The 20465-nt window shown below is 37.0% G+C and overlaps 1 protein-coding gene across 8 annotated transcripts in view; it reads left to right on the top strand.

Annotated features, from left to right (window-relative positions):
• Positions 1-20465, top strand: part of LOC109108993 (cadherin-13-like) — a 355177-nt gene that overhangs the window by 166525 nt on the left and 168187 nt on the right. For 6 of the 8 annotated variants that reach the window (XM_042744284.1, XM_042744288.1, XM_042744283.1 and 3 more), the window contains exon 4: positions 14829-14942. In XM_042744284.1, coding sequence (XP_042600218.1) covers positions 14829-14942 — 114 coding nt within the window. Of the gene's footprint in view, positions 1-2646; positions 2697-14828; positions 14943-20465 lie in introns of those variants that run through there. The other 2 variants (XM_042744290.1, XM_042744289.1) reach the window with 1 other exon arrangement.

Here is a 20465-nt window from a genome sequence, read left to right as displayed (position 1 = left end):
TAACACACAAAAAGTGAATTCACTTGAAAGGGCATCAAGATTACCCTTCTCTGCCACCATGATGGATCCCTTTCGATGGAAAACAGGTGCTTCTGCAGGCAATACAATGGACTGTTCATTCCCCCGATTACCTGCAGTTTCATCCACCGGGTGTTCATGGAGGTTATCGACATAGGGCGTCACATACGAGCTTCTGCCTCAATAAATTAGCTGAACAGATATGTGAGACGCTCCGTGGTCATACCGTGCTAATGCTGTTAGCATCACCGCAGTCCTCACCTGAGGATGCTTTGTAATGGTATGGTGGCGAATTTTTTAAGTGAGGAGAACAAGACAATATCTTCATCTTGCCCTACACCGGCTTGCCAATGAGTAATACATAATGTATTTTTTTATCCGAACAACCAGCGTGGCTCACAAAGGAAGCAGCTTTGGGAGAGAGAGAAAAGCAGTTTTGCATTGTAGCTCATTGCACAGGGTGATGAGGTGTTCGAAGGTTTTTTTCCAGTGTTTTGGCGTCCTGCAGTTCGCAAGTATATATATCAAAGCTGCTAAGCAATTAGGTTAATTAGTCACAGAGGCATTCGTTATTGACGTGTCATGCTAAACACCTCTGGTTTTTGGAGCCTGCATTGCTCACATGTACTCATTTTAAAACAGAAAGGCGATTTCTGAGCGAACACAAAATAATTTTACTGGCACTGTTCCAGCTCACGTTACTCAAAGAAATCTTCATTGAATGCCATTTAAATGGCATATTTAAATGCGGCTATAGCCGAGTTACAGTTCTCACTTAAGAGTTTTATGGATGTAATAAGAATTTCAAAAAAAACATTGAAGGTTCAAAGGCTGATCTCTGAAGTGGTTTTAATGTGTGTGCCTTTGCGTGTATACAGGTGTAGCCTTTGTAGGCTGTAGAAATGTGTCACCCTGTACAGATCCTGCTATGCTTTTATTACCGCAGTGTACAGTATATACTGTAAAAATTGCTACATAATTGGAATGATTAATTTCTGACGTGTCGCAGCACGCTGGGGAGTCCAGTTTAGATGCAGTGTGACCTCAGGAAGGATTATCTTTACCAATATAATAATATAGTTATTATAATAGTGTATAATTTAACAGCCGTCACTGCTGTTCATATTAGCTATTTTAAAGTCTTGTTTATTGAGTGTTACATTTGGTGAAGCTGTTGCTCACTACTATTTAAAAGTTTGGGGACTTTTATTTCAAACAAATGCAGTATTATCCTGAAAATATATATTGCAGTTTTTCCACAAAAATATTAAGCAGCCCAGTTTTCAACATTGGTAATAAGAAATGTATTGTGCAAAAAAAAAACGGCATATTAGGCATGAGCACAGTTTTCAACATTGGTAATAAGAAATGGAATTGGTGCAATAAATCTGCATATTAGAATGGTTTCTGAAGGATCGTGAACAACGGAAGACTGATGGCTGTTTGAAAATGTTTTAAGATTGTGTTTTAAAAAAACATGTGTATTTTAAATTATAATAATATTTCACAAATGGTACTGTGTTTTGTCTTGTTTTTTTAATTTTTATTTATTTAATTTTTTTTTACTGTATTTCTGACTACTATATTTATTTATTTTATTTATTTAATTCTTTTCCCCAAAAAAATCTTGTACTTTGGTTATTATCGCTATTTTACTTAAAGTAAAATGAATGGGGAAAAAAAATTGTCACGTAATAAGCAATGTACCATAATTAAACACCTTGAAGATTGTGGTCATACTGCCCAATTCAACATTATTCACCCCCAAGGTCACCTTTGTTACAAGAATGTAACTTAGAGTGTCAAAGAGGATGGTAAACGGGCAGGAAAGAAAGAGTTATGGATGAGAGAAAGAGGGATAGGGAAGGGAAATGAGAGGAGGAATATGTCACAGAGGACGCAAAGAGTGAAAGCGAGGTATGGGGCGTCGAGATAAGATGGAGACGGACAACGATTCAGAGGGGATAAGGCTGGCCGGTGTGGCTGTATCTTCCTCGGTCAGACTTGATGGGTGAAGATGAAAGTGCGGGTCGATATTGTTGAGGGTTAAAGTTTCTCTATTTCATGTTAATAACCTTTGATGAATGGTCCAGATTTTATTTTTATCTGCTTTCAGATCATGGATGAATGGAGCGCTGGGATAGCTTCGTCAGGCATGAGTCACCTTTAAGGGACATTTTTTTGCGACTTCAAGTCCATTTTTCATCAACCATAAAAGATATATCACCTCAAAAAGAGCCCTTTCTTGGAAGCCTTACTAAGTTGACTTGTGAATGAATGCGGTCATCCTAACAATGCTAAACTATGGATAATCCTATCGGTTAACCTTCCTTTTCATCTATACTGTGTAATAAGTGATATGTATTGAACTTGGTTTCAAGTGCCAAACTTTATTTCTCCTAAGACTAATATACCAACTTTTTCTTTTGTCTTGCATTTTCTGCAGTGGGTTTTCGACGACTGCGCTGGAAATGAGGATGCTGAGTTTATTGAAGTATCGAAACCCTGACTTTCTAATAGACAAGAAACCTCGAATACTGGTTCCCAGAAGAGACGTGATTGACAGCGGGGATCGGGGATGTCATGTTTGTCCCACGGGTGTCAACGTTCATGTTGATGACATGGCACAGGTGAACCAGTAATGGGCGCACCCATCCAGATCTCCTCAGACACTCAGGGTAAGTGTTTCTCTGTGAGTTGATTTTGTGTGTTTGTGTGTGTGTGAATTTGTTAAATGGCCTGAAGTCTTCAATCTTGTCATTTTAAATGGCCTTCTATGCTGGAGACATCATATGTCTGGACACCCATGATTCTGTTCTTTCAGATCTGGACGTATGCGTCCGTCAGTGTGTCTTTACTGCCATCATATTGACAGACTCCAGCTCAGACTAGAAATTACCCATCATGTCCTGTCATGGTATCAGTTGAGGACAGCCACATATTTCCTTCAGAGGAGACCAGTGGCAGAAATGAACTTTTGAAATGACTTGGTTAATAGTGATTATAATTAAATTTCAATATAGGCTAGACACTACCGTTCAAAATTTTGGGGTCAGTCAGATTTTCTTTTTAAGAAATGAATACTTTTCTTCAGCAAGAATGCATTAAACAGATCAAAAGCAATATTAAAGACTTTCACATTGTGACAAATGATTTCTTTCAAATAATTGCTCTTTTGAACTTTCAATTCATCTTTCTATTCATCAAACAAACCTGTAAAGAGCATCACTGTTTCCATACAAATATTAAGAAGCACAACTGTTTTCATCTTCGATAAAAATAAGAAAAATTTCTTGAGCTAATCTGCATATTAGAATCATTTCTGAAGGATCATGTGACACTGAAGACTGGTGTAATGGCTGATGAGAATTCAGATTTGCATCATAGGAATAAATTATATTTTAAAATATTAAAATAGAAAACAGTTATTTACTTTTTAAAGACATTCTATATTTGATCAAATAAATGCAGCTTTGGGTGAGCATAAGATGCTTCTTTCAAAAAACAAGCTTTTGAACATCCCTGAGGGAGAGAGGGAAAGAAAGAAAGAAGAAAAGAAAGAAAAACGAAAGAAAGAAGAAATGAAAGAAAAAAAAAAAAATAATAAAAAAAATAAAAAAAAAATGAATAAAATTAATCAATCATATACACACATTTATCCAAATTTAAAAAAAAATCAGGGGGGGGGGGGGTGATGTGGTCAAATTCATTTTCAAATTTTTCAAATTTATGTAATTTAACATAATGATTACAAAAGTTTTCTTATTTTTAAAAAAGTTTATATTATTTATTTAAGTTTTTAAATTTGCCTTATTAAATGAACTAGTATTTATAAGCTTTTTATTATTAGTATTATTTTAATTTTTTTTTCTTTTTGGGCCTGAAATGGAAGAATTTTGGTCAATATTGATGATTATACAATATTTTGCTAAATGTGCTTTTGTGCTGAAACCTTGGCTGGTTTAGGCCTGTCCTGGATTAATAATGATAGCAGTAAAACCACCAGTAGGTGGCAGCAAGCCCCTGTTTTGATAAATGATTGATTGAATTGTTCAAATCAAACTATTCGTTCAAAAAGGCTGCTTCAATAAGAAATTAAACAAGCCTGTGTCCCAATGTGCATACTATCCAAGCCTAAATTCTATGTGATATTAGTAATTTTCAATATTATTTAGGGCAGATAGGCTGGATAGTATGCACACTGGGATGCAGGGAAAGTGTCCATCTGAATGGGCAGTTGAATCACTGGCTCACTGATTCATTCAAGGAACATAACACTGTGTTACTATGCACTGTTGTATAAAATGAATATTCAGAAAAAAACTCATATATGGGTATTTTTTCTATAATTGCTTGACTTATAAGGTTATATAGGCTTCATCACATAGTGAATCGATGACTCGATAATGTCAGCTCTGCTGTCATCTCTCAATCCCTCTCACATACAGCACAATATCATTATGTCAGGGGAATGTTTTTAAATTCTAATGCAGGAAAAATCATACCTTTTCTGTTGTCTTTTTTCCTGAAAATTCAAAAGTTGCTCTAGAACCATTTTGCGCGAAAAATGACGAAAACTTGCTTCCACTTGTGTGCAGCTTGTTACAGAACCGAATTCTGATTGGCCAATTGCCGTTATTTGTGAAGTAGATAATTTTAACATTTCATTTGCATGATAAGTTTTACATAATACACATTATTAATCCAAAGGGGATGCCACCCCCCTGCATCCCCCGTCAATTCGAGCCCTGTTCATTCAATCAATCATTCATTCATTCATTCCTGCAAGAACACATGCAGTACAATACACACATGCGGACTAGAATTCTCATAGGAAAATTTAGGTCATACTGTAGCTGTATTATATTACATGTAGTGCCATAGTGAATGAAAAGCAACTAGCAACCACCTCTTTGAGATGATAAACTATGAATTATACTCTCAGATGAGATGTATAGCATGAGTGAAGTGATTGCTATGTGAGAGAGCTCGGGGAGAACAGCAGCGTGTGAAGAGGCTGAGGCGAGAGCCTGGAAGCAGGGTCATTATGGATCATACATCCTGTAATCACAGTCAGACTAAGCCTTCAAAAATAAAGCTCGCCCCAACCCACTGGTTTGTTCCCGACAGAAAACCTTGCATCAGCTAGTGAATGCCGAAGGGAAGCGCTTCTTATTGATGCCATATTTGACTTAATGCCCATTTTATTGGATTTTGATTATTGATAAGTGCAAGTGGAAATGGAAAAGGCTTCCGTCTTCCCTAGAGGCTGACATGATGCAATTCTAGCCACCATACAAGCACAGCAAGCCTGAAGAAAAGGCCTTATGAGAAAAGTGAGAATTCAGGGTATAATTCAGTATTTTACAGAGGATCAATATATGAATTAATTTCATGATTTGTTTTCCTCTCTAGCATTTCTATGTGTGAATGAGACTGTCTTTCCTTGTGGAACCACCAAATGGAGTGAAAAAAAAAATGCAGTGAATTTGTAAGACCTTGACATTTCACACTTTTCAATCTGTTGAAAAACAAGAATAAATATACTGGGTTCTTTCTTTCACAGTCCTTTTTCATTTATTCTAAAGAAGAGGATGACCTGGTCACAAGGTTACAGGTTATAAATCTGTCTGGTTTATTGCCTTTACTTGTTTATTGGCCTTTCTGGTGTTTTTAGCCTTGGCCGGTGGTAGTAATATAATGCATTGTTTCATAGAAAGTGGTTCAGTTGCTTACCCTGCTGAAAAATGAAACATCTGTAACCATTCTAAGGTTTTAGATTGTCTGGTTTGATCATTTTCTTGGCATTTTAGGTACTTATCATCTAGCAGTTCCTATGAAAGTTTGGGGTTACACAGGTCTTTTGGGATGAATCACTACAGGCAGAGAATCTGCAATGCAAACCCAGAGGTTTCTGTCTGGCACTCTGACTCCTCTCTCCGTCTGGATAAATGAGGAGTCAGAAATGAGTAATGATACATCCCAATAGGGCAGTCAGCAGCAGAATGGCAGAATTGACAAGGACTCAGTGCCTCTAACAACCCTGAGTCCGAATTACTGATGAGTTTCGATGATTAAGGAAAAGCAAATGGGGGGTTTTGATCACATTTTAGCTTTCTATGCACTGTCAAAAAAGCTGAAAGTTTTAGGTGCTATAGAACAATTGTTAAAGGGATACTCCACCCCAAAATGAAAATTTTGTCATTAATTACTTACCCCCATGTTGTTCCAAACCCGTAAAAGCTCAGTTCGTCTTCGGAACACAATTTAAGTAAATTACAGTGTCAAGGTCCATAAAAAGTATGAAAGTCATGGTCAGAATACTCCATCTGCCATCAGACGTACAATCTGGGTTATATGAAGTGACGGGAACACTTTTTGTAAGCGAAGAAAACAAAAATAACGACTTTATTCAACAATTCCTTTGTCAACAGTCTCTGTTTTCTTTCAAATCAAAGCTAAATGAAGCCCAGTTGAAGTCAATATTTCTTTAATATTATTTTCTAATATTTTATATTTGGGTTTTATGTATATTGTTTTCACAAACATGTGAATAACTTTATTCTGATTAGGAAAAGGAAAAATGTATGTTAAACTTACATTAAAAGTACTTACCAATTGTTCTGAGATGTGATTGGTTGAAGACTGCAAGGAGCGGAGAGAAGAAAAACTGTGAGAGAAGAAAAAAAGTGTTGGGGTAGCGAAGAGAGAACATGTCCGAGCTTATTTAGTTTGTTAAGATACTAGCCTGTGAAAGTTATCGACAAGAGAACTGATTTAGGTTTAGTATGAAGTTGTTTGAGGGTGAGGAGATTTCCCCTCATATCATCAAATAACAGAACTGCGTAGTTGATTCTCATGAGTCAGCGCTGAACTTTTACCTGAGAGACTGCCGAATTCATGGTCGTGGAAAACTGCCATCGATTGCATCTCTTACCAATCTTAGACCAGGAACATTCCAGATAGCACCCTGAGATACCAGGAAATTCTCAGTGGTTCCTCTGGCAACGTTGGATATGATCGCCGATCTTCAATCTCTTCTCAAGGACTGGAATTTATGGCCATTTTAAACATTGAAAGCTAGCTGGGTTTTGATTGCGGTTGGGACATTTGAGTGAACTAATTTGTGTTTTTGAACTTGAGTTTTCAATTCACAACCATATATTTCATTTGGTGACATTTAGGACATTGTGTCCTTAGCTTTACAACTTTTTTGTTGTAACTGATTTTGTTATATTTATTATTTTCATATTCTATTTGATTTTATTAAATTAATCTCAGTTTATTTCATATAATGGTTTGCGTGGATATTTTATTGGTTAAGAGAAGTATCAACAGTTACATTAAGGGTTTATTGAGACAAAGCTAATAATATTCAGGGAATATTTAGAGAGATCTAACCAAAAAAGAATCCAGGGTCCCTTCCGCTTAAAGTATAAGAAGCGAGCACTACATAAATACACATAGAAACAGCGCATCCTGGTGGCGCGGATGATACAGAAGTGCATACGCAGCATACAGTGATATGGAGAGACACAGAGGAGACTGTTGACAAAGGAATTGTTGAATAAAGTCGTTATTTTTGATTTTTTCACTTACAAAAAGTGTTCCCGTCACTTCATATAACCCAGATTGCATTTCTGATAGCAAATTGACTATTCTGACTATTCAGACTGAGGGGACCTTGGTCTTCAAAGACAACAGTGGTTCCCTAGTCATGAAAACACATGTGAAAAAGAAAAACTACTATATTTGCAATTTATTAAAGTCGTGGTATTGCCGGCCCAGGACTCGAACCCACAAACTCAAACTCTCTAACCAGTAGGACACACACACACACACACACACACACACACACACACACACACACACACACACACACACACACACACACACACACACACACACACACACACACACACACACACACACACACACACACAGACAGACACACACACACACACACACAAACACACACACACACACACACACACACACACACACACACACACACACACACACACACACACACACACACACACACACACACACACACACACACACAAACTTAGGGTTAGGAGTCAAACTCTCTAACCAGTAGGCTACGTCACACACACACACACACACACAGACACACACAGACACACACAGACAGACGGTAAAATAACTATTGAACCTGTCACCATTTTTTGTAAATATATTTCTAAAGGTGCTGTTGACTTGAAATTTTCACCAGATGAAAATAAAGCTACTAGAATAGCCAGGCCAATCACCTGACTTGAACACCATAACAAATAAGAATGCGCTGATGATGTATTGTGTCTGGGTGAGCTGGGTGCGAAGAGGTATGCAAATACATACTTGACAGGCAGGTAAAGCCAATTAAAATGCTTGGACAGAACATTTTGATTGGTTGAACATTTCTCGGTCCTACGCCTTCCACAGAATATATAAATACATATAAATATATTTAGACCACTTAACTTAATGATTGCTATCGGGATGTGATGAGACTTTCAACCAGCATAACAAAAAATGTTTCTGAAGACAATCACCTATTCCACCTTTAAGATAGTTTTTAGTGAAAGCATTTGATTGTGTTCTTGTAGTGCAATCAAAGAAATCGGTATTCTTAGTATGTCAGGCCATAATTTTCCTGTGGCTTCAAAGTTATTATTCACATCGGCATTAGGTGATTGCCTTAAAAAAATGTGTGCCCAGAACTGTATGCCATCTACATTTTAGGGAACCCACAGCAGCCAAACAAGTGCCTTTGAGATGATTGGGAATGCTAACAGATGGGTTTTTTCAGGTATTATAAACCAACTTTTGTCTTTAGAACTCTCACAGCTCAGCCATTAAGATTCAAGTGCCCCTTCTTCAACACCACACCATTAGCAGCAGCATTAATGTTACTAAAATAGCCATTATTACAATAATTCACTTTGAAACAATCAACGCTGTGGTTGGGAAACACTCTCCATGTCTTCTGTCACCTCTCTCTTTAATGAGACACAATAGCACAGGTTTTTGACAGTTCTGGGGGCAATCATGGAAACCTTTGAGATGGATTAAAAAAATACTGTTGCAAAAATCTTGCCTGTCTTCTTAAGTGCAAATATATTTTACTACAAGTATCACAAGTGTCGTTCACACATATTACCATTATTTCATTATTATTTTCAATGTATATTAATATAATTTATTCTCTCTTTTTCTTATTGTGTATATTTTATTGTATATTGTAAACCTTTATTTAATAATTTTTATTTTATAGCTTTAACAATGTAAGTCTAGTACATTTTATTTTATTTTATTTTATTTTGTTTTATTTTATTTTATTTTATTTTATTTTGTTTTATTTTATTTTATTTTATTTTATTTTAAAAGAGGGGAAATTAGATTAGGACATGACCCAGGTCAGACTTGAACTTTAGTTCCCATAAGCCAGCAGCTCATTTTGTGATGTTAAAGTTGCTTGCATTGCAGTTTTGACCATAATTTTAAAAAGGCAGGTGGGGTGGAATAATTTTTGATGCTCAGAGCTGTTAACCGAAAATTTGCTGGTTCAGTTCCATGCAAGGAGCTAACCATGAGCCATCAGATGATTGCAGGGATTGAAAATAAGCTAAAACATATTAAAACTGCTTAACGCACATAATTTATTTGCTAAATGGTGGGAAGAATTTCAAAAACCCTAATCCTCAATGCAGCTCAGCGGTGCAATGTACTCTACGGCTGGGATTCGTATGCCACTAATCTTTAAGCCGCCCTGTTTCAGTTATTAATGAGAGCTCAGACTAGCTCACAGAGCGGAGAAAGCCGAAGCAGGGATGATTGTACCTCTGTAATTTATGAACAGGAAACATTAAAGATTCATGACTATCTTCTTTTCAGCATGTCAGCACACTCTAGCCTACAGTGTTCATCACTGGCAGAGGGAAGGCATAGCGAACGCATACAACAGACCTTGCACTCTGTTCTCTGAGCAGTGCGGTGTGTTTTTCTGTCCTTGAGAATGCAGCGGGGTAGAGTGGCAAAGGAGTTCATCAATAACCTCAACGCAGACCTTCATTTTTCCAACAGAGAAGGTTCTTAAAGTTCCATCAGTCTCTCTCGTTCTCTTCATCGCTCACTGCGGCGTGTTGATGAGTTGACGGAGATGTTTCATCTTCACCTTAAGACCCGTCACTCTGTCACGTATGCCCCTTATGTAGCGGATGAGAATAACATAAACTCCCCTCATGATGGGATGACATATTGGTTACTTTCTCATGGAAATGTGCTCTCAGCCAAGGTGAAGGGACTGATATGATGCTGTTCTGACATGTTATAAGTTTCAATACAACGGCTGAAGGACAGATAAACTTTAACGCAATCTCTGAAAGGTGATTTCAGTTATGAATATGAGTTTGAATCATTACACCAATGATAATGTTGCATTTCCATAGAAGCGGGTATGTGTAGTATGAATGGTGCATATGGCCACCCTGTTTACAAATACAAGGTAATTCTATTCATGCGATTTATTATTTTAATTGATTGATGTAAACCAAAAGACAAGTTTATTTAAAAAAGTACCTCATTTGCATCATAAACTAATAATATAAAACAAATTGCTCTGATTCTGAAATACTGAACCATCTTCAAAGGTGTGCGATATATGTGTGCATAGATTAGTTTGCACCATCTTTGAGTGTGAGTATCAAATACAGCCAAGTTATGATGATGTGTCGCATTATGTGGCCATGAATGATGTCAGAGCAATTCAAACAAATGACTTTATTCCATCCGTTCTATTCCACCTTTGTACACTCTGTCATCCTGACAGCCTTTGGGCTCCAGCAGCTCTGAATCCAGCCTCTCACATTCCCCATCACTCCACCGCAGCTACACTTGACCAAAGACATGCAGCAAGGACAGAACACACTGTGCTTCCGATGCATAATGAAAGTTTGTGACCGCACCCCAACGGTTTCACAAAAAATGACATACAAGTAGGACACAATAAAAAGCTTGTCAAGGGTATCTCTCCGTCTGTGGAATGCATGCTTAGCGGGTTGGAATTTGGAGAACAGGAGCAAAAGAGATAAGTAAACAAAAATAGAAATAGATGGAAATAGAAGCATAAAAACGACTGGATTGACAAAAAGAGCTTTCTTATTGGTGCTTTTCCAACCTTGACAAACTATGTAGTCTCTGTAGTGGATGGTTTCCAGTTGGTACGTGGTGACATTCTTTTTTGCCCTCCCTCTTTCTCCCTCCTCCTCCTCGTTATGCCTTGTAATGCAGCTCAGAGAGGTTCACTGTTGTAATGAGTTCAGATGCATGCTGGGATCTGTGTGGCGGCATGCTGTCGCCATGTCCCCAGCTTCAAGTCACCTGAAAGGCTGCTTATGTGAAGCATAAAAAAGGATTCTAAAGCCTTGCTGAACAAACAGAGATATCAGAATATTTTTCTCCTCTGTTTACTTTAAAGCATCATAAGGCTATTAATATCACTCTGAAATGCTCTGATAATAAAATTAATCTCTGTGTTTAATGGCATTCTTTTGCTCATGACAGCAGGACGGTGAAAGTAATTCCCTCAATAAAGGGAGATTTTGGAGAGAAACAGTGGTGGGTATCTGCTAATGACATCAAAACAACAGGAGCCTGTAATAATTCACTTCAAGAACAGATTTTTTGAAATATGAAATACTATTAAGACTGATCCGTGGGGATTTATGATTTTTTTTTTTTTTAATTTGATTTTTTTTTTTTCAGTTTTGCAGGGAAATATCCTGAAAAACTTCACCCATCAATCTTGATATCAGGCTGAAAAGTACTTTAGACACTCTTCCTCACATTAATAGCTCAGGCTGTCCCCAGAGATGGTGGTGTGATGTATCCATTTCACAAATGGAATCTTCTGTCCGGGCAGATCAAGATGGGCCATTTAGGTTATAATGTGATTTGCTAATGTACTTTTTCTCTGCATTTGACCATTTATATTTCACTACTGTACTGCAATCAGCTCAAATTGCATTTTATATTTGAGATACCAAAACTTTGAAAATGACTGATTTGTTGAGAATAAGGTGATCTGTAATGGTTTGGGAAAGATATCCGTTCGCATTCACACTCATCTCAATGGCAGTTGCTTGACTAGCACGCAACTTCCTGGAACTTGATGAGCTACACTGCGAAAAAGTTAAATGTCTGAAGGTGCTTCAAATAAGATACATTTACTTAAGAAGCAGCATTTCATAAAATATTAAAACTTGTTTTCAGAAAAGGTATCAATACTAATATATTTCCCCCATTTGTAACAAACAAGTTAACATTTAAATTTATTGACTTAGCAGACAAAATACACAATTTAAAAGACAAAATGCACTTATATTCAAGATACAACCAATGAAAACAATTATTTTCTAGACAGTGTTTCTTCTCAAGTACATTTATCTTGTTTTGATTTTTAGATGTTTTTTTCTGAAAAGCAAATCATTTCATTCTAACAACTTAAAAAGTTCTCTCTCTCTCTCTCTCTCTCTCTCTCGAGCTGTGATGCCAAAGGTATCAAAATAATATTTTATGTATTATTTAATGTATAAGATAATAATAGTATGCTTTATATATGGTAATACCATTCAAAAAGTTTTTTTTTTCTTTTCTCCCCCCTTAGTGTTACAAATGTTTTCTGTTTTAAATAAATACTTTTGATCCTTCCTGAAAATCCTGAAAAAAAAAAAAAAAAATATCAGAGAATTGTGAAAAATGCTGTTCCAGAAGATGCAGTTTCAGGATCCACCAGAAGGGCCTAGTTTGAGCACGCTAATTAGCTAAGGCTTGACCTATTGGTTTGCGGAAAGCATTTTGAGCCAGGTCATCAAAAGACTTTATAGGACCATCAAAAAGACTTTATATGTATTTGTGCCATATGGCCGTCTAGGGCCAGTGGGATGGTTTCCAGTTGGTACGCGGTGACATTCTTTTTTGCCCTCCCTCTTTCTCCCTCCTCCTTCTCGTTCTGCCTTGTAATGCAGCTCAGAGAGGTTCACTGTTGTAATGAGTTCAGATGCATGCTGGGATCTGTGTGGCGGCATGCTGTCGCCGTGTCCCCAGCTTCAAGTCACCTGAAAGGCTGCTTATGTGAAGCATAAAAAAGGATTCTAAAGCCTTGCTGAACAAAAAAAAAAAAAAAAAAAAAAATTATCAGAGAATTGTGAAAAATGCTGTTCCAGAAGATGCAGTTTCAGGATCCACCAGAAGGGCCTAGTTTGAGCACGCTAATTAGCTAAGGCTTGACCTATTGGTTTGCGGAAAGCATTTTGAGCCAGTTCATCAAAAGACTTTATAGGACCATCAAAAAGACTTTATATGTATTTGTGCCATATGGCCGTCTAGGGCCAGTGGGATCTTGCACGGGTCGTTGCCACCGTGCTAATATATTCCGTTTCACCCAGCTGTCAATGCTGAGTGACAAATATAATTTGTGCTGCCATCTAATTGCCCTTAGGGGCTCTAATTGCAACAGTGTTGACATAGAAAAGAGAATAGGACAAAATGGTGAGGAAGAAAGAACAGATCAGAGAGGGTAACGTGAGAGACACTGATTAGCTTGGTTATTGAATTGAGATGCTAATAAACTTCAGTATTCGCATGGAAGCATGAAACCCACAGAAAAACACATTTGCTGCATTTATACACCTTAGGTGGGATGAGATCTGAGGCTCGGATTACATGTTCTGCATCTTTATAATCATTTTATCTATTCTGATTGGTCAGTTGTGACATTTTGTGGTAAAATATTTTCCATAATGACTACTTAACTATATAATTGACCATTACCCATGGCGACCGATGTAGGAGACAGTGTTAATGTCTCTCTGTGCTCTTTTTTTTCTTTGTTTGATAAAATTATTTGAACTAAAATCAATATTTCATTTCTATGTATTCACTTATTTGGTGTGTGGCAGCATCATAAGCCAGATAATGTAGAGTCGGGTGGTCATTATCGCAAAATAAACCCCATCAGCATGACATAAAATAGTGATATTTTGCAATAATGACTGGCTGACTGTATTCTATCCCATATACAGTATAATGTCTCTTTTTATTGTCACTTTTTTACTCTTTAAGGCTCAATCTCCACTCAATTCAGTTTAAGAGCCGCAAAAGGAAAGCTTGTGACAATATTTGCTTATAGTTTAAGTTTCTGAAATAGGACATGGCTTTAAATTAAGCTTCTATCTAAATAAGGGAAGCGATGGCAAACCACAGAACTGCTGTAATGACCACTTTTAATGACTTTGGTAAGAGCACAACATGGCTTGTTTGTATCGATGTGCTTGCCAGAGTTTTATATTAGCGCTATCAGGTGTCTGCATAGTTCAGTAACCCTCATGTATCTAATAGGATGTATTGTGGCTGTTTTTCTATCCATTCAAAAAACATTATATGGATGTGTCCGGTGTAAGAGTTGGTAGTGCCCTTCATGAAGGGATTTACATTGATTTTATGAAGTATTCATAACATTATGGGACTAATGTGGTGTATAATAGCATAGTGGTTAAAGAACTAGAATGGCAACTGAAAGGTTCTAGGTTAAAACCCTCCTAGGGGTGATTTATGATCCATCACCATTGCTCCCTCAAGCAAAACACTTAGCCCAGTGGATGTTCCTGTAATAATTGTAATGGAATCCCTTTGGATAAAATGGTCAGTTAAATGTCAGATTACCTCTGAATATGTTATATGAGTGGCACATACCTCAACACTTGTATTTCTTACATTTGAACTATTTTCACATTTTTGTCCTGGTTTAGGAGATCCTGGGTCTATCAGACATGATGCCACACCGATCCAAAAGAGCCCTGCTGGTGCCCCCCATGTTTGTCCCAGAGAACCAGAGAGCCCCCTTCCCCAGGTTAATTGGAAAGGTAAGACCTTCCATTTGTAACTTTTTGACATTGACTTAGTCCTACTAATGTGCATTGCCACCGTGGTCTTGGTCAACCATATTTTCTGTGTGGAAATAAGTGTGACAGTGCTACCTGGTGGGTTAAATAAGTTAAATAAGTTCTTTGGTTTTCAAGTTTACTTAGCTCTGGTTCCAAAAGGTCAGATGAATGAGCTGAAAAAACTATGTATGGAATGACACATTTTCATAGGCCAACCCAGAAGTTAACATCGCCGAGGGTCCCTTGGGAAAAAAAATCCAGGATTTTTCCATTAGCTTTTGGATCATTGCAGAACATGAGCTCTGTGACAAACAAGTATTTATGGTTCTTATAAATTTTGTTCATCAAGGTAATATTCACAAATCATCATTGCTTTTATGAATTAAAAAAATGAAGTAAAAAGCAAAAGTTGTCATGCTGATCCTTGTGAGGCAGCACGCCGACATATAGCGGCATTGTGCTACAGGCGTCCTGAGTTCCAGCTCCAATTCCAGCTCGTGGACATTTCCTGATCCCACCCCACTCTCTCCCACTTCTCTTCCTGTCATTAGACTGAATAAAAATAATTTGTTTTGGAGATGTGTGTTTTAAACTCAGGAGGATGGAATCAAATGATTTCGGTACTTCCTGTTCGCTTGCTTTCTGTGGCTGTGTCTCAGCATGGGCTGGGGTTATTCCTTGGCGAAATAAAAGTGCTAGATTACTGTGGCACAGTGAATAAACCACATTTTGTGCCATATTTGTGATCTTTAATCTAGTGTTGAATGCAAGGGCTGAATTATATTGCAATTTCTCCCACCGACAGAATAACCCCTCTATACTGCACATGGATTACTATACTTCAGCAAGTGACAGAAAACACAGCTAGGTCCATTAAGAGTCTGATGAGGCTGACCTTCCTTCAGTCTCTTTCTATATACATCTACATATGTCTGCACTTTCTCAGTCTATAGTGCCTCTTTTGCAGCATTTTCACTATAATAAAAAAATAAAAGAAAAAGTGATGTGACATAAAGCCAAGTATGGTGACCCATACTCAGAATTCATGATCTGCATTTAACCCATCCAAAGTGCACACACAAGCAGTGAACACACACCCAGAGCATTGGGCAGCCATTTATGCTGCAGCGCCCGGGGAGTAGTTGGGGGTTCGGTGCCTTGCTCAAGGGCACCTCAGTCATGGTATTGACGGCCCGAGACTCAAACCCACAATCTTAGGTTTAGAAGTCAAACTCTCTAACCATTAGGCCACGACTTCCCCTTCAAGATTCAAGATTTTTATTTTTATTTATTTAATACACGATTATATAGAGCATATATAACCAGCAGTGAAATGTGAGTCAGGTCCCCTCCATGGACAGTGCAATTATTAAAGAATACAACACAGATGAAAATATACATAAATAAAGGTATGAAGAAAAATAAAAGTAAACAATAAAAATATAAGAATAAAATATTAAAAAAAGATGTATACTGTAGAATTAATTATTAAGAAACATAGCAATGTGCAAGAGGCAAATGTGCAAACAGGTTGTGCCACTGTGAGGTAGAGAATGATGAATATATTACTGATTAAGTGAATATTAAGTGGAGACAAGTGGATGTAAAGAGGCTGGTTTTGAGTTTAGGAGCCTGATGGCCTGGGGGAAGAAACTCCTCCTAAGTCTCTCAGTTTTTGCCATCAGGCTACGGAAGCACTTACCAGATGGCAGCAAAGTGAAAAGATGGTTACTGGGGTGGATGGAGTCCTTGATGATTTTAACAGCTCTGCTTTTGCTATGGTGAAACCACACAAGGGGACTGGCTACTGAGACCTATTTATTTGATAGTGCTGCTGTTTATTGGAAACCGGGCAAAATGGATTTTCAGCATGGTTAAATCTTGTTTCCTTGTGCTGTTTACGGTGTATTATACGGTGTACATTCATTTTTCATAATTGCCGCTGCACAAGAAGGCTGAAAGAAATTGGGAATTGCCCACTAGCATAATGGAAGCTTGAAGAGAAACAGAGGGGTTTCCCAGATGTTTTCTCTCTTGGAAAGGCGGTAAACGTGTTGGGTGTCTGGGAAAGCCTTCTGTTTCTTTTTCGATTTGCATCATTCTAGTGGGGCATTGTTTATTTTTATTATTGTCATATGAAGACAAATCGTGCTGCCACTGATTATTTGCTCACACTTTTGGAACAGCCACTAACTGAATAAGAGGCACTGTGATAGATTTGCCATCACAATCTATCAAGGCACATTAGATTATAAACTTTTAGTGTACAGCCTTTTTGGTTTTATACTGACACCTACTGGTGTGGATGTATGAAAGTATAATTTTAAACATATTTCCCAAAAGTACTGTCCATGTATTTATCTATAAATTGTTTAATGAGGAAATATCTTCCTCTTATCTTTTTATTATATTTTATAGTGCCAGAGATGCATTGTTCCCTGTAAGAAGAAATTGTAATACGATTGTTTAGAGGGATTTAGAAATTAATCTTTTGTGTACCACTCTGTCCAACAATGTTCTGTGTTTCCACATGTTCAATCATACAACGGGGCAAGTGGTTTTACACCGGCCCTTTCTGTAAAGATGAGTTCTATTGGATGGTGTTGACTTGAGATCCACTCTCGGTTAAGGGGGCTTGAAGTATTGGAAAAGTAATAAAGAACAGATTTGCCCTGATTCTTGTTCTGGCTTTGACATCAGTCTTCTGTGGGATTATGGGGGATTTATTATGGTGGAGTGTTCACCTGTAGCACTGCAATCTCACAAATGGGAAAAAGTCCAAAGGTTCCCTCTAGGACCTGCTAGTAATTGTCTCTGGGCCGGTTTTTATGGGCAGTGCTGGTGTCTCGCTGTTCTATTATGTCCAGGACAAACCCTACCCACAGCAATTGAATTGTTCCGTTTCTGTGTATTTTTTGGCACCCAGAGCTGAAACACTGGCCATATTTTGTTGCTTCACAGTTACACTCATTCTCACTCTCTGCACTTTTCACAAATCAGAAGGAATAATTGTGTCTCACACTGAAGTGTTGATAGATGGCGAGGGATATGTGTTTGCTTGTCTGTGCATCATTTATACTGCTGGGTGCTGATTGTCTTTCATTTTGCTTTGACCTTGCACTAACAAACATGAGTCTCATGTAGAGAGAGAGAGAGAGAGAGAGAGAGAGTTATTTAAGTGCTCTTTGTGTAGATATCTTTGTGCTACTTGTTTGCACTCTAGAGAGTGTGACCCCATCTATCTCTATCTTACTACAGTTTCCCTCTGTATTTATTTTTTTTCCACACTGAAAGCCACTTGTCTGCTGCAGACATAAGAGTTAGTATTTTTGTTTTGAAAGAAATTAATACTTTTATTCAGCAAGGTTGAATTAAATTGATAAAAAGTGACAGTAAAGCCTAACATCTATTTCAAAGTAATGATTCTTGAAAATTTGGTTCTGCTATCACAGGAATTAATTTCACTTTAAAATGTGTTAAAACAAACAAACAAACAAAAACAGTTGTTTATACAAATATTTTAAAATATTACTGTTTTTACAGCATTATTTATCAAGTAAGTGCAGTCTTGGTGAGCATAAGAGGCCTTCAAAACTGTTAATTTTTGTTTTGTTTTGGACACAATATTACTGCTTTTACTGTATTTACTGTGTTTTTGACCAAATAAATCCAGTCTTGGAGAAAAAATGGGGCTTCTTTCACCAACATAAAAAATTACAGACCCTGTGTTTTTGTTATGTTTTGAACACAATATTAAAGTTTTTTTCTGCATTTTGGACCAAATTAATGCAGTGATCATATGAAGCTTCTTTCAAAAACAATACAAAATATTATCAAACTTAAATTTTGAATTATTTTATTTTATTTATTATTTTTTTTTAATCAAATAAAAGAAATCTACTGTGGGTGAAAACATTAAAAAATCTTAACTTTGAACAGTAGTGTGTATTTATTATATTTTATTTTTTTGTAATATCACACATTTTAGCATCAAGTTGCATGGTTTGAGGTATCTTTCATGTCCAAAGTGCAAAGGGGTTTGATCAAATCCATAACCCAAAATTTTAGCAGTAGTAATAGTGATGTTTTCCTTAGCAAGCAACACTTAGTTTCTGTTTATTGGATTGTTTTCAAGTGGAAAGTTAAGTACTCTGTGTCTAATACACAGCTTCTTTGACATCAGTTTCCATTCAAAGTCAAGCATCCGTAAATCAAGGGAGATTATACGCCACTGTGGTGCTCATACAGCCGAAAGCTATCACGGTAGAAAGAAAGAGTGAAAGGATATGAAAGTGAGGACATATCCTCTCCTCCCTTTCAGTGCTGTATTGTCAGAGAAGTTCGACTCGGGTCCCTCCTTCCTGTCATATCCAGGCAGTGGCAAGAAACGGCTGCTCTTTCATGTCCTCCTTGCTCCTAATGAGAGCTGATAGAAATAGGTGAGCGTCTCCCCCAGGGCTGTTCACTGACACCTAATGACTGAGAAGAAAGCCAGGGGAGGCTGTGTAGGCTTGTTTGTGTTCATGTGTTTGTTTGTACGTTCAAATAAACCACCACCTGTGAGCTTGCCATAAACAGCGAGGCAGCGCCCGCGATCTGTTTCCACGGCCTCTATCGCTCCACCCCACCAGTAACCTTGATCATTCGGAACTTGTCTCGTCACTTTTCGACGGTTCCTTGTGTTCCACTGAAAGTTTGACTGCTACAATCACACCACACGATGGGTGATTTATTTTTGAAAATGAGCATGAGAATGGCCACTTTGAAGGCCACTTGAACAAGATTTTTATTTTATTTTTTATTTGTACAGTATTTATTCATTTATTTTATAGCTCCTTCTAATTGCTGATTTGCTGCTCACGAAACATTTAATTTCATTGTTAAAACATTTGTGAAAACTTATCTTTTTTTTAATATTCCTTGATAAATAGAAAGTTTGTAAGAACGTGATTTATTTTAAATATATATTTTTATGTAACAATGTAGAAGTCTTTACTCTTACTTTTGATCAATTTAATGCATCCTTGCTGAATAAAGTATTTTTTTTTTCAAAAAGAGAATTATACATTTTTGAATGGTAAAGTCTATTTTTAAATAATATAACGTTACCTTGATAACATATCGTTAGTAAATATTTTAGAAAACAAGCTATTTTACATGCACAGCTTGGTGCCATATTGGTTAACTGCTATTATTAGAGATTACAGTTCGATATTCAGTGTTGTTGAAAATGTAAGTTTTCAAGATAATTTCCTTCAATAATTTACATTTAGATTAGCTTTGCTATCTAAATACTGTCTTATGCATATCTAAAGTTAGTTTTTAAAAATCCTAATAAATTAAATCTTTAGCCAATCATAAAATTAATATCCTTTTCATGCTGTACATTATACTGTTGTGATGCCAAAATTCACACACCATTTACATTCAGCAGCTGCTTTTATCCAAAGTGACTTACAGTGCATTCAGGCTGCACATTATTTTACCAGTATGTGTGTTCTC

Source organism: Cyprinus carpio, chromosome B18, assembly GCF_018340385.1.
Source record: "Cyprinus carpio isolate SPL01 chromosome B18, ASM1834038v1, whole genome shotgun sequence".
NCBI classification, from domain to species: domain Eukaryota; kingdom Metazoa; phylum Chordata; class Actinopteri; order Cypriniformes; family Cyprinidae; genus Cyprinus; species Cyprinus carpio.
The sequence above is the reverse complement of the archived record's forward strand: the minus strand, read 5'-3'. Positions and strand labels throughout refer to the sequence as shown.